Source organism: Rattus norvegicus, chromosome 1, assembly GCF_021556685.1.
Source record: "Rattus norvegicus strain SHRSP/BbbUtx chromosome 1, alternate assembly SHRSP_T2T, whole genome shotgun sequence".
Classification (NCBI taxonomy): domain Eukaryota; kingdom Metazoa; phylum Chordata; class Mammalia; order Rodentia; family Muridae; genus Rattus; species Rattus norvegicus.
Window position 1 is genome coordinate 209,010,126 of NC_141534.1, and position 12,361 is coordinate 209,022,486.

A 12,361-nucleotide genomic window follows, 5' to 3' on the forward strand; every position below is an offset into this window, starting at 1 on the left:
ATGATTTACTTTCTCGGCTTTGTGTCAGCCATGTGTCCAGAGACACAGCCCAGCACTGCTGTGAGCAGCCTGAGGTATTCCCTTCCCCTGAGGGACCACCACTCAGATGCAGCCAGATCCTTGACCAAATATTGCCTTTTGTTTAAAATATATATTTACTTTTTTATTAGCCCATGGGGATGCACACTCATCCAAGACCGAGTTTCTGTAACATTAATGTCCTCATCAAGAGTTAGAAAAATGTAGAAACAAAAGCTTAATTTCAAAAACTGAGCCATAGCAATCAGAGAAAGAAAACATGATGGGGCACCGTATGGTGGCTCACATCCGTAACCCCGGCAATAAGGAGGCTGTGAGAGAAAGATGCTCATGAGTAGGAGGCCAACATGGGCCATGAGTTGCCAGCCAGAATGGGCTACAGTGTAAGACCTCAGGAGGGGTGGGGGCACAGGAACACACACACAGAAGCAGATGCAATAACTTACATTAGAAAATCTTAGCCATGAGCCAAAGACGATAAGGTGTGTCCCTTTGATACTTAAATTTTGGGGGAGATACCTTACTACAAAAGAAACACAAGAGGCTATTTGAAAGTTAGGCAGATCTTAGCTTTTCTGCAAATATTATTAAAAACCTGAGCTACGGGGTTGGGGATTTAGCTCAACGGTAGAGCATTTGCCTAGCGAGCGCAAGGCCCTGGGTTCGGTCCCCAGCTCTGAAAAAAAGAAAAGGAAAAAAAAAAAGAAAGAAAAAAAAAAAAACCTGAGCTACAAGCAAGACGTGAAGCCAACTGGCCCTTTCTAAACTAGTGCACTTTGTACTAGCTTATCTAACTCATGAAAGGAATACCCTTAGGTCCTAAAGCAAGAAAACTTTTAAATTTAATCTTTTATTTTAAAATATACATCTCAAAGACCAAAGAATTAAATAACATAGTTTGCCGAATCAAAACAGAGAGGGGCATGTCAAGGCCGGCTTCAAAGGACACACAGGAAAATCTCCAAACCAAGAGAGTCCTGAGAAACAGCTCGAAGCACAGGACTTCTGTGTGTGTGTGTGTGTGTGTGTGTGTGTGTGTGTGTGTGTGTGTGTGTGTGTGTGTGGCGGTTCAGTCCCTCAGGAGCACTCAGCTGGCCGGGGGGGGGGGGGTCTGTCTTCTTTAGCCAGGTTGGAGAGAGCAGAAATCATAGGTAGTCCCAGAAGATCATTTCCATGAGCCCTTCCAGCAGCCCTGGTCCTGGTAGCTGTCCTTTCCTTTAGTAAAAAGCAGCATCTGCAGCCAGCTACAAGCAGCTCATAGTGAGACCAGAACTCTCAGTCCTACGGTGATAGACAGATGTTACAGCTCTTGTAAAGGCCTGAGGAGTCCGGAGTCATCCGCCCTAGGCAGCAGCTAGTGCTATGGTTCCTGGGTCTGAAGTGTTTGAAACATTCAGTCCTTACAGCCTGACAGCTCACTGGAGCCCTTCCAGTGATCGTGTTTTTGCTTCTCTGACTCATTCTCTCCTTCAGCCTCGCTCTGATCTCTCTCTCTCCTTTCTGCCCTGGTCATCCCCCAGGACTCTTCAGTTTCCTATTATTGTTATTGCCACTGTCACACCAAAAGAGCCAGAGTTGGGGCCGATCTAGGGCCAGTGGGAAAATTCCCACCACAAACCTCCGAGCACAAGGACCCCTCCCTTCCAGGAAGATAAAAAGCTGGTTTAGTTCCTAGAACAGCTGCAAGCCAAACTGTCACACAAAGCTACCTGTGACTCCCAACAGACCCCCACCCCACCTGAGTCCAATCTGAAAGTTGTTTCAAGTCACCAAATGTGCATAGTACCCTGCCTAGTTTCCACTGTGCAAATCCTGCCCCAATTGTTTGAATTCTGCCCCAATTGTTTGCAAGGTATATAACTCTCTGTTAGAGTCTGCTCAGGGTCGCCTCCCCTTGAAGTGGGACGACCCTGACATGTCAGAATTAAACTTCTCTTGCTTTTGCCTCCATGGGTCTCATTCAAGAGGTCCTGGAAGAGGTTCAACTCGGACCGCACAATACCTGTTGCTACATTCAGTAACAGCCAATGCCACTTCTGCCAGTCTCATCCTCATGGTCACAGCCCCTCGAGTCATCAATCTTCACAGCCAAGGAAAGACTTTTATTGAACCTAATGTTGCAAGAACAGGGCAGAAACACAGAAGGTTATCTCAGGGAGGTCACAAAGTGACCCAAACAACTATTTAGAAGAAGAAGAAGAAGAAGAAGAAGAAGAAGAAGAAGAAGAAGAAGAAGAAGAAGAAGAAGAAGAAGAAGAAGAAGAAGAAGAAGAGAAGAAGAGGAGGAGGAGGAGGAGGAGGAGGAGGAGGAGGGGGAGGAGGAGGAGGAGGAGGAGGAGGGGGAGGAAGAAGAAGAAGAAGAAGAAGAAGAAGAAGAAGAAGAAGAAGAAGAAGAAGAAGAAGAAGAAGAAGCAGCAGCAGCAGCAGGGTGTTTGCACTGATCACAAGACATTCATAGAATTGAAGAGATGTGTTTACACCAATAATGAAATTGTCTCTTTTGTACCCGTAGCCGCAGTCCCTCTGCTGGGACACCAGAGGAAGTGGGCCACTTGGTCTGGGTGGGAATAAATGCAGGGAAGTCTGGCATACGAGTGTAGACATTAGACTGTGCCTCAGCTAAATTACTCCAGATGTATGCAACAGTGACTTTCAGGCCATGTGTGCCCCACCTTCAGCTATCAGACTATTGAAACGACAGACCTCAAAGAATGAAAATTTCCTCAGAAATCTCATGCTGGAGGAAGAAAATGTCCAAAGCCCAGGTACCAGTAAAAAGGCTCATCTCCTACAGAGGAAATTCATACCACTCTGACAACTTACCGAACCACCTTGTGGACAGACTAGATCGAGTAAGACAATGATAGGTCAATGTCAAGAAGGACCACACCTCCACCTGGACTCCTGCTATGCATGCTTCTTGCCCTATCTTTAAATCTAAACCTCATGTCAGTACTGCAAAGAAGGACCCGGGCATTGGATCTGAATTGATTGAGGTAAAGTGAGGATAAAAGAAAAAGGAGTCCAACCTCCACAGAAGTGCATGGTCCTTTAATCAGACCCACAAAGATCAGCACTCTAGGACAGTGGGACAGGTGCAGGAGGCTGGAAGGCATATAGGGCAGAAAAAGGAACTTTAGGGGTAGAAGATGCAAATCTGTTCCCTGCAGCACCATGGTTCATATTTTGATTTTATCAGAAACTTCCTGGATCCTAACGTCCTGAAGATGTTTTCAGCATGTAAACTTTCCTATTCAGAGTTTCTCTGCTAATCTAAGGGTTTGGGGTTATTAAAGTTCTTTATTGGAGCTCCCTGGACTTCTTTATCTGTTCCTCTTCCCAACATAGTCACAATGAAGAAATCTTCCACTGCTATTTCTTTATTACCTCTTTCTTAAATTTTTTATTACATTCCCATGTGTGTGCACTTGCATGTTCATGTGTGTGTGTGCACATGTGAAAAACACAGTTTCTCTAAGAATGCACTCTGAATTAAAACAGTTGTTTGCACTTGTCATTTTGTTTCAGTCTCTTAGTTTGTGTTTGTGGCGAGTGACTTAATGACCATAGCAAGTCTTATTAGAGACTTATATACATCCCTGGAATTTGGAGAACCGGTGCTCCCTGCACCTCCTCCACCACACTCATGCCCATTCTGGCGACTCTAGGTGCCAGAGGGCATCCAGCCCCCACCATGCAATGGTACCGATCTCTGCTGGGGTTTTCATGAAAATGGAGTAGGTAGGTACTGTTGAACCAGCATGTTCCAACTTAGGCTTGAAAGCCGTCTTAAAGACAAACTGGACTCATTCCTGTTTGTGATGAAACCTCTGTGTCTCACCTGTAACCTTAAGTCCAAATGGCTGGTCTTAGGAAACAGCAACCATGTCTTTGTTTCAAAAAGTTGTTACAGCCATCTTGCAACCCTACCTTTGTTTCAAAAGGTTATTATAACCACCTGTTGTTATGACTCCCTTGTTATGATCACCTTCTTACATTCTGCTTCACCTGTTTGCCTGCTAAATCTCCCATTTGGGAACCTCAACCCCTGAGCTATAAAAACTTTGTCTTCCCCATGTCCAAAGCTGACCTCTTAAACCCCACTTCAGTGGGAGGCAGCCTGTGTACATGAATAAAAAGCTGGCTTTAATTAATTTGGCCATAATGATTTGGGTCACTGGTCTTTCTCTTCAGATCTTTGGGATTAACCAGACATCTGTTTCTGAACTTCCTGGAAATAACTGGAGGGGTTTTTGTGACTTTTTCTTGTTCTTTCTTTCTGTCTGTCGGTCTGTCTACCTTTGCTGAAGAATCTATTTTTTGGATATGGGAATTTAAGTTAACTGTCTCAGCCACTGCTCTACTGCTATGAAGAGCCATCATGACCAAGGTAACTTATAGTTTCGGAGGTTTAGTCCATTATCAGGGTGGAGAGCGTAAGGCACAGACAAGGCAGACAAGGTGCTGGAGAAGTAGCTGAGAGTTTTACATCCCAATCAGCAGGCAACAGGAAAAGAGACTCTAGGCCTGGTGTGAGCTTTTTGAAATCTCCAAGTCCCCTTCCAGTGGCATCCACCAAGACCACACCTACTCCAATAAGGTTGCTCCTCCCTTGCTGGTGCCCAAGCATTCAAATGCAAGGACCTGTGGGGATCGTTCTCAGTCAAATCACCACAACCAGCACAGTTTTATTCTGTCTGGGGTTTGTTTGTTTGATTGCTTGGAAGGATTTGGCTCCTCTGTAGAGCTTTCTGCTAAGATAACCTTTATTCAAAACTATGAAGTCAGTACCACTGGAATCAAGGTACTCGGGATGGAAGAGGGAAAAGGTAATATTGCTCTCTCCCATAACATTTTTTATTAATTATTTTATGCCTATGAGATTTTGCCTGTATGTATGTATCGGTACCGCTTGCAAGTTCGATGCCTATGGAGGCTGGAAGAGGGGATCTGGACCTCCTGGAACGGGAGTCTTAGATGGTTGTGAACTGCCACGTAGATGCTAGTAACCAAACCCAGGTCCTTTACACGCTTGGTAAGAGCTCTGAACCACCGCGCCAACTCTCCAGCCTCTCTGTGTAAGTTTTCATTCTAGATGTATATATAAGTCTTTCAAATCAAAGTTCTGCCATTTAGTCAAGTATTAGAAATATAATTTGGATTTAACTGTCTATTAATAGAGTTGGTGGGCTGGAGAGATGGCTCAGAGGTTAAGAGCACTGAGTGCTCTTCCAGAGGTCCTGAGTTCAATTCCCAGCAACCACATGGTGGCTCATAACCATCTGTAATGGGATCCGATGCCCTCTTCTGGTGTGTCCGAAGACAGCTACAGTGTGTTCACATACATAAAATAAATTAAAAAAAGGTTAATTCCTAATTACTTATTAAAAAAAAATAGAGTTGGTATATTTGTACTATTATACTTCTTTGTCTTATGTACCTCTCAAAATTATATTTGGGCGTAATGATGTGCTTCAAAGATAATTAACATATAACACTGTGGCACAGCATGAGGAGACATATGGTCAGCCAGGCCGCGGTGATGCTCATCTAGTAGTCCTAGTACAGGGAGGCAGAAACGGGTGGATCTCTGAGTTAGAGGCCAGCCTGGTCTACAGAGGGAGTTCCAGGACAGCCAAGGCTACACAGAGAAACCCCACCTCAGTGCTGGGGTGGAGGGGAGTTGTGATCTTCCAATAATTTTATAAGACCTATTTTTAGAGGGACAATATGTGAATTAGGACTCTCTGGAGTAAGAGAACTGATAGAATGAATGAATGAATGTGTGTGTGTGTGTGTGTGTGTGTGTGTGTGTGTATAGATAGATAGATAGATAGATAGATAGATAGATAGATAGATAGATAGATAGATTGATAGATAGATAGATAGATTCTGGCTAGTTTTATGTCATTGACAAAAGGTATAGCTGTCAAAGAGGAGGGAGCCTCAATTAAGAAAACGCTTCCATAAAATTGGGCGCTAGGCATGCCTATACGAAGTGGAAATTTCTAGTTTCTTTGGAGACTCAGTTGTGTCATGTGATGTTTTTCTGGAAACAGTCTTATGAGAGGATGTTTTTGCTGAAGCAGACATGTGGGAGGATGGTTTGCTGAGAACAGACACATATTTTTCTGGAAGCTGCCTGGGAAAACGGCATGTGATATCTTGTTAGAGCAGACACTTGAGAGGACACCTGATGTTTGGAATGGATATAACTCAACAGACAGTGGACAACACTGTGGTATTGCATCACCTTGCTACTCTTTGGTGGTCCTCACTGAGAATGCTGAGGTATTGGTTCACCTTACTTTCTTTGCTGATCATTGTTTGTTGTGTCTTCATGTAGAGAAATGCACTGAAGAACTTCTGGTGGTCTCCCAGCAGCTTCTTGCCACTTCTGAAGATTCGGGATGATTGGCAGATCCTCGAGGTTTCTTCTGGATCAAACCGCCATTGCTGAGTTGTGAATGGTGTTTGCAAGTGGATTGAGCTACCACTGCTGATTCGTGTGGACTGAACTGCTGATATCCTGACAATGAAGAATCACCCAAAAGAACTAGTTCTAGGGCTGGAGAGATGGCTCAGTGTAAGAGCACTGACTGCTCTTCCAGAGTTCAATTCTCAGCAACAACATGGTGGCTCACAACCATCTGTAATGAGATCTGATGCCCTCTTCTGGTGTGTCTGAAGATAGCTACAGTGTACTCATATACATAAAATAAATAAGTAATTCTTTAAAAAAAAAAAAAAGAACTAATTCTAAACAGGTGCACATCTCCCTTTGCCCTATTAACCTTTCCTTCCCACTACTTTCTGGTGGGTGGTGGGCTAGAAAGGAGGTTAATGTGCATAAGAATACTTATTAAAGTAGGTTTTAAAAACTATAAACCTACACCTGTAAGGTATTTTCTTAACTAGTGATTGATGGGAGAGGGCCCAGACTTCTGTGGGTGGTGCCATCACTGGGCTGGTGGTGCTGAGTTCTATGAGAAGGCAGGCTGAGCAAGCCATGGATAGCAAGCCAGTAAGCAGCGCCCCTCCATGGGTTCTGCATCAGCTCCTGCCCTGCTTGAATCTCTATTCCCCACTTCCACCCCTTTCCCCTCTCCTCTCTCCCATCCCTTTCCCCTCTCCGTTCTCCTACCTCGGTCCTGACTTCCTCAAATGATGAAGAACAATGATGTGGAAATGTAAGACAAACCAACCCCTTCCTCCCCAAGTTGCTCTGGTCATGGTGTTTCACCACAGCGACAGTAACCTTAGGTAGGACATATACACATAAGCTTTATTACAGTGGCTTACAGGCTGTGGTCCGGCTAGTTCAATAGTGGTTTAGTCCACAAGAATAGATATCTTTGTTGGGGTCCAGGAATTGCCTCAAAAACCACACAAACCTGGTCTCAGTCAGACAGAGATAATCTATTGAGCATGCCTCAGGACTGGGGGACCAGGGTCATGGTCCTGATTTAGGAACTGAACCCCCCAGCAGTGAGTTAAGATTCTACAGGGTTTTTAAGCCCAAAAATCCACAAACATCTATGTGAAGTTATTTCACCAATCAAGATTTAGGGATAGAGGGTCTCCTTAGGAACACGTCTTAGTTGTATGCTTATCCTACTCCCACTGGTTGGGGTGTTCAACTGTGTCTGGTGACTTGCCTGTCTAATATTCATGTCTTTTTTTTGGGGGGGGGTTCTTTTTTTCGGAGCTGGGGACCGAACCCAGGGCCTTGCGCTTCCTAGGCAAGCGCTCTACCACTGAGCTAAATCCCCAACCCCCTAATATTCATGTCTTAACTTGTCTATCAGGAAGGGACTTGTCTAATATCCATGTGTTAACTTGCCAACCAGGATGTCAGTTACCTGTGTACATGTCTCTTTCTGCCAGGTAGGATGTCAGTTCCCAGGGAGGTCTTGGGAATTTAAACTTTTTCAACTACTACTTAAAGTGGAAATTTTATTCCAAATAGTTTCTTATATTGGTGCAGGTGTCTCTCTTGTGTTGGGGTTCATCCCAGGGGCAGCTTATACCATAAAAGCTTAAACACAGGTGCAGGAAGCACTACTGGGTGGTTGACTTGAGTCCAACCTTTTGTATACAAGATAGTTCTACTGCCTTCTATCTTGATTTGTTTCCAAGGGCACAGAACATAACAGAATATGTAATCAGTCTTGGCATTAGAAAGTTTCCTAGTAACATCAGAAACATATGAGAATGTTTCCTTACAATGGCAGGCTAGCCAGGTAACATTTTACCTAGACCTTAACATTCCATTGAGGCCTTAATATTTTACCTAGGTTCTAACAGTCTTAAGTTTATGTGGGGACTCCAAAGAAGTGGGTTCTAACACCAGTGAAGGAATGACTCAGGAACAGGACAGATGAGCTTGCCACCAAGAATGAGAGCAAGCAGGAAAAAGGCAAAACCTTCCTTCTTCTGTATTCTTTTACATAGACTACCATCAGGAAGTGTGGCCAAGATTTAGGGTGTGTGTCTTCCACCTCAAATAATCCAGTCAAGAAAATCCCTCAGGTTTTCATTGATTACATAAGTAATGAAGATCACTGAGGTCATATTTCGTCATCAATTTGGAATGTCCTTAGAGTCTGTAATTTGTATAAATATTAAATCTATTTGATATTTGAACCAGAAAATAGTCATGGTATATAATTATTGTTGCTTTGAACTTTCAGCCTTTGATTTTAAGGATGGACTGACCCAGTCAGTATCTGTGTAGGCACAGCTGTGTATGAACACATTCACACATATCTCTCAATATTCAAATGAAACAGTTTATTAAGTCGCAAAATAGAAATTTTGTTAAGTTGCTGGAAATCTTTATCTAGCTGCTCAGATAATATGATAGTATGTGTGTATGTGTCTGTGTTTATATGCCACAAGTGTATAGGTGTGTACTCACAGAGACCAGGAGAAGACATCAGATTCCTGAAACTAGGAGCCAAACCTCTGTAAGAGCAAGAAGTGCTCTTAACTACCGAGCCATCTCTCTTGCCCCAGAAATACCTTAACGTATGATGATAGAACCTCCTAAGGTTCTAAACTGGAGACCTCCTAAGTAATATATTAAAAAACCTTTTATCAGATAGTTAATGTTTACAGACTTTCATTTTATGTTTTAAGTTAGTATACAAAGTAACAGGTTACATTATAAGATGTGCAGTTGTTGGGGCTGGGGATTTAGCTCAGTGGTAGAGCGCTTACCTAGGAAGCGTAAGGCCCTGGGTTCGGTCCCCAGCTCCGAAAAAAAAGAACTAAAAAAAAAAAAGATGTGCAGTTGTTAAATGTAAAGTTGTACTAACAGTACTATTTTTATGACAATTATGGGTATATACATGTTTTCAAAAGTCCTATGTGAATGCAGATGTGGTACATGATTCCCTTTCATGACAGAAATGTAGAAGACACCAACTGCTACTGCTAAAAACCATAGGTGGTGTCTGGGCTGTTGCCTTGCTCTGTGGACGACAGGCAATTGTTAAATGTCACCTATAGACAGAAATAGCTTACACTCGAACAGTGATCAAGTTGCTTTTGTTGATTTCTGAAAAGGAATTTCTTTTGTTGTCTTTTGAGACAGGATTTCACTGTGTAGCTCTGGCTATCCTGGAAATCACTGTGTAGACAAGGTACTTATAAAAATCCTCCTGCCTCTGACTCCCAAGGGCTGGTATTAAGGCCTGAGCCGCCACCACCTGTTACTAAGGGATTTCTAAGCAGCTTTGCATAAGACAACCTTAAGATGTAGGTTTGGAAGTCAGTAGACTCTGTTGTACACAGCTACACGCGTAGCAGAGGCAAAGGCAAATAGGATTTCTCTCTCTAGTTTTGAGCAAAATTGTAAATCCACTTATTCCTTCATTTTCCTGCACATTACATTGCGTTGTCTTGATGTGGGTAAATACCCAGACCCAGAATGAGCCTCATGGCAGGGGCTCCAGCAACAGGCTCTTGAGCCCTGGTCAGAGTTTGTTAGCACACTCAGACTTGTTGTCCTAGGGTGATACTATCCATGCTGGGTTGGGCTTTGATGGTTTGCAAAGCTCAATGCTACAGACACTCTGTCTAGTGGTTTTTTTGTTTTGTTTCTTTTTTTTAAGATTCGCTTATTTTTATGTGTGTTTTGCCTATATGTATGTTTATATAGTCTTAGATTTTTCAAAACCTACCTTTAATAAGGCTTCTCTTCTATCCCACCACCCAAAGGTAGAGGAGAAAAGATGGGAAACAGGACAGCGGGGTGTGGACCTGTTTAGAAGTAGTTCCAATCTCCATTGTTAGGATACCAGCAGTCCAGTTCAAAGAAACATGAATCAGCAGCGGTGACACGATCCAGCAGAAACATCCAGGCCTTCACCGAATCAGCACAGGACAACTGGAGCTACCAGAAATAGCCAAGGCGCCAGAAGTTCTCCGCCATGCCTCTCTCAAGGAAGTGAAAGTCAATGAAGGTGTGAGACCAACAAAGCATTGCAAGGCTAGCTATGCAAGCCCCCCATTATTCTCTGTTGAGTCTTATTTATACTCTCTGCAAACATCATGTGTCTTCCCACGGGTCTTGCCTTGGCAAAACACCATGTGAGTCTGCGTTACATGACACGACCAAAAACTTCCACTCCGTGTCTGTGCACCACTTTCATGCCTGATGCCCACAGAGGCCAGAAGACATCATAGAATCCTCTGGAACTGAAGTTATATAGTTTATACAAACAAGCTTCACACCCAGCAACCATCAACACTCATGGAGGCCCACATTCTGCTGGCTCTGCTCCAGGGACAGGAACCATCTCGCTTTGTCACTTCTGTGACATGCGGGGCTTGGCAAATGGATAATACAAATTATTTTTCATAGTTTTAATTGCTTTAAATTGTTTTAAACTATCAAAATGAAGATACTTATAAGTTCAATGGTTATGATGGTATTATACACCCTCTATGAGAGCGGTCAAAATAGAGCAGGCCTAAAAAAATAAAGGACTGAATCAGTCTGTACTTTTAATGACTTTAGACAACTGGTCAAAGGACGGGCTATGTTGGGAGAAAGGCTCTAGGTTTGTGTTAACTGGAAAGAAGAAAGGGCTTTGGATTCCTTCCAAAATAATAAGGATCAGATTTGATAGAGAGAGACTCTCTGAAGATCTCAGCTGCAGACAGGAGAAAATCAAGAAGATCAAACAAGCAGGTGATGTTTTTCCTGACCCCTCCAGTTGGCGAAAACTCTGAAACTGACTGAGTAAGAAAAATGTCTCCAACCAGAACTTCAGCTTGTATGGCCAATAAATCTAGTTGGCTACAGAGTCAAACAACACCCGAGCTAAGTGTCAGCCATGTAGTGAACCTATTGGGCAGCCACTACAACAGCAGGAGAATGTCAAGAGTGCAACATCAGATACAGTGGTGAACACGTTTAGACCTTTCTATAATGTCAGAGTTCGTTAAATAAGCATGATTTACAAAGTTCAGTAGTTTCAGCAGCAGTGGTTTGCCGAAGATCCCTGTTTTCTTTGATAATCCTGACCAAGGCAAACACTTTGGCTCCTATCTTAATTAATAATATTAACTCTCAATCATACATTACACATCACACAGTAAATCTATGTATAGGTTATGAGGTATCTGTAAGAATACGAGGGGGCGGGGTTGGGGATTTAGCTCAGTGGTAGAGCGCTTGCCTAGGAAGCGCAAGGCCCTGGGTTCGGTCCCCAGCTCCAAAAAAAAAGAACCAAAAAAAAAAAAAAAAAAAAGAATACGAGGGGGCCACAGCAAGGTTTGGGAGGTTTCCCAAATCCTGAGCACCTCAAGGAAGTTTATTGGAGATGCCTACCTTAGAGTTTGTACCAGTAGATAACGATCCTACCAAACAACAAGGAAGAAACTGAAAACCCTGTGGTAGCTGCAAGTCAGGCCACGGAAAGGCACAAGTTTGACAGTGAAGCTGCAGAGATAGAAGAGCAAGATTGGATCCACACAAGGAAATAGGTGGGAGGATGTGGTGGGTGAGTAGATGGATGGGTGGGTGGATGAATAGGTGAATGGGAGGATGGGAGGGTGGACAGGTGAATAGGTGGGTGGGAGGGTGGATAGGTGAATGGGAGGGTGGGAGGGTGGATAGGTGAATGGGAGGGTGGGGGTGGATAGGTGAATGGGAGGGTGGAAGGGTGGATAGGTGAATGGGAGGGTGGGGGTGGATAGGTGAATGGGAGGGTGGGAGGGTGGATAGGTGAATAGGTGGGTGGGAGGGTGGATAGATGAATGGGAGGGTGGGAGAGTGGATAGGTGAATAGGTGGATGGGAGGGTGGATAG

The 12,361-nt window shown here is 43.6% G+C and overlaps 1 protein-coding gene across 11 annotated transcripts in view; it reads right to left on the bottom strand.

Moving 5' to 3' along the window:
* The window catches only part of Ifitm6 (interferon induced transmembrane protein 6), a 40,201-nt gene that overhangs the window by 5,788 nt on the left and 22,052 nt on the right, over positions 1–12,361 (bottom strand). For all 11 annotated transcript variants that reach the window (XM_087561394.1, XM_087561344.1, XM_087561383.1 and 8 more), the window contains one exon: positions 2,042–2,150. In XM_087561394.1, coding sequence (XP_087417520.1) covers positions 2,042–2,115 — 74 coding nt within the window. In that variant the 5' untranslated portion in view covers positions 2,116–2,150. The remainder of the gene's footprint in view (positions 1–2,041; positions 2,151–12,361) is intronic.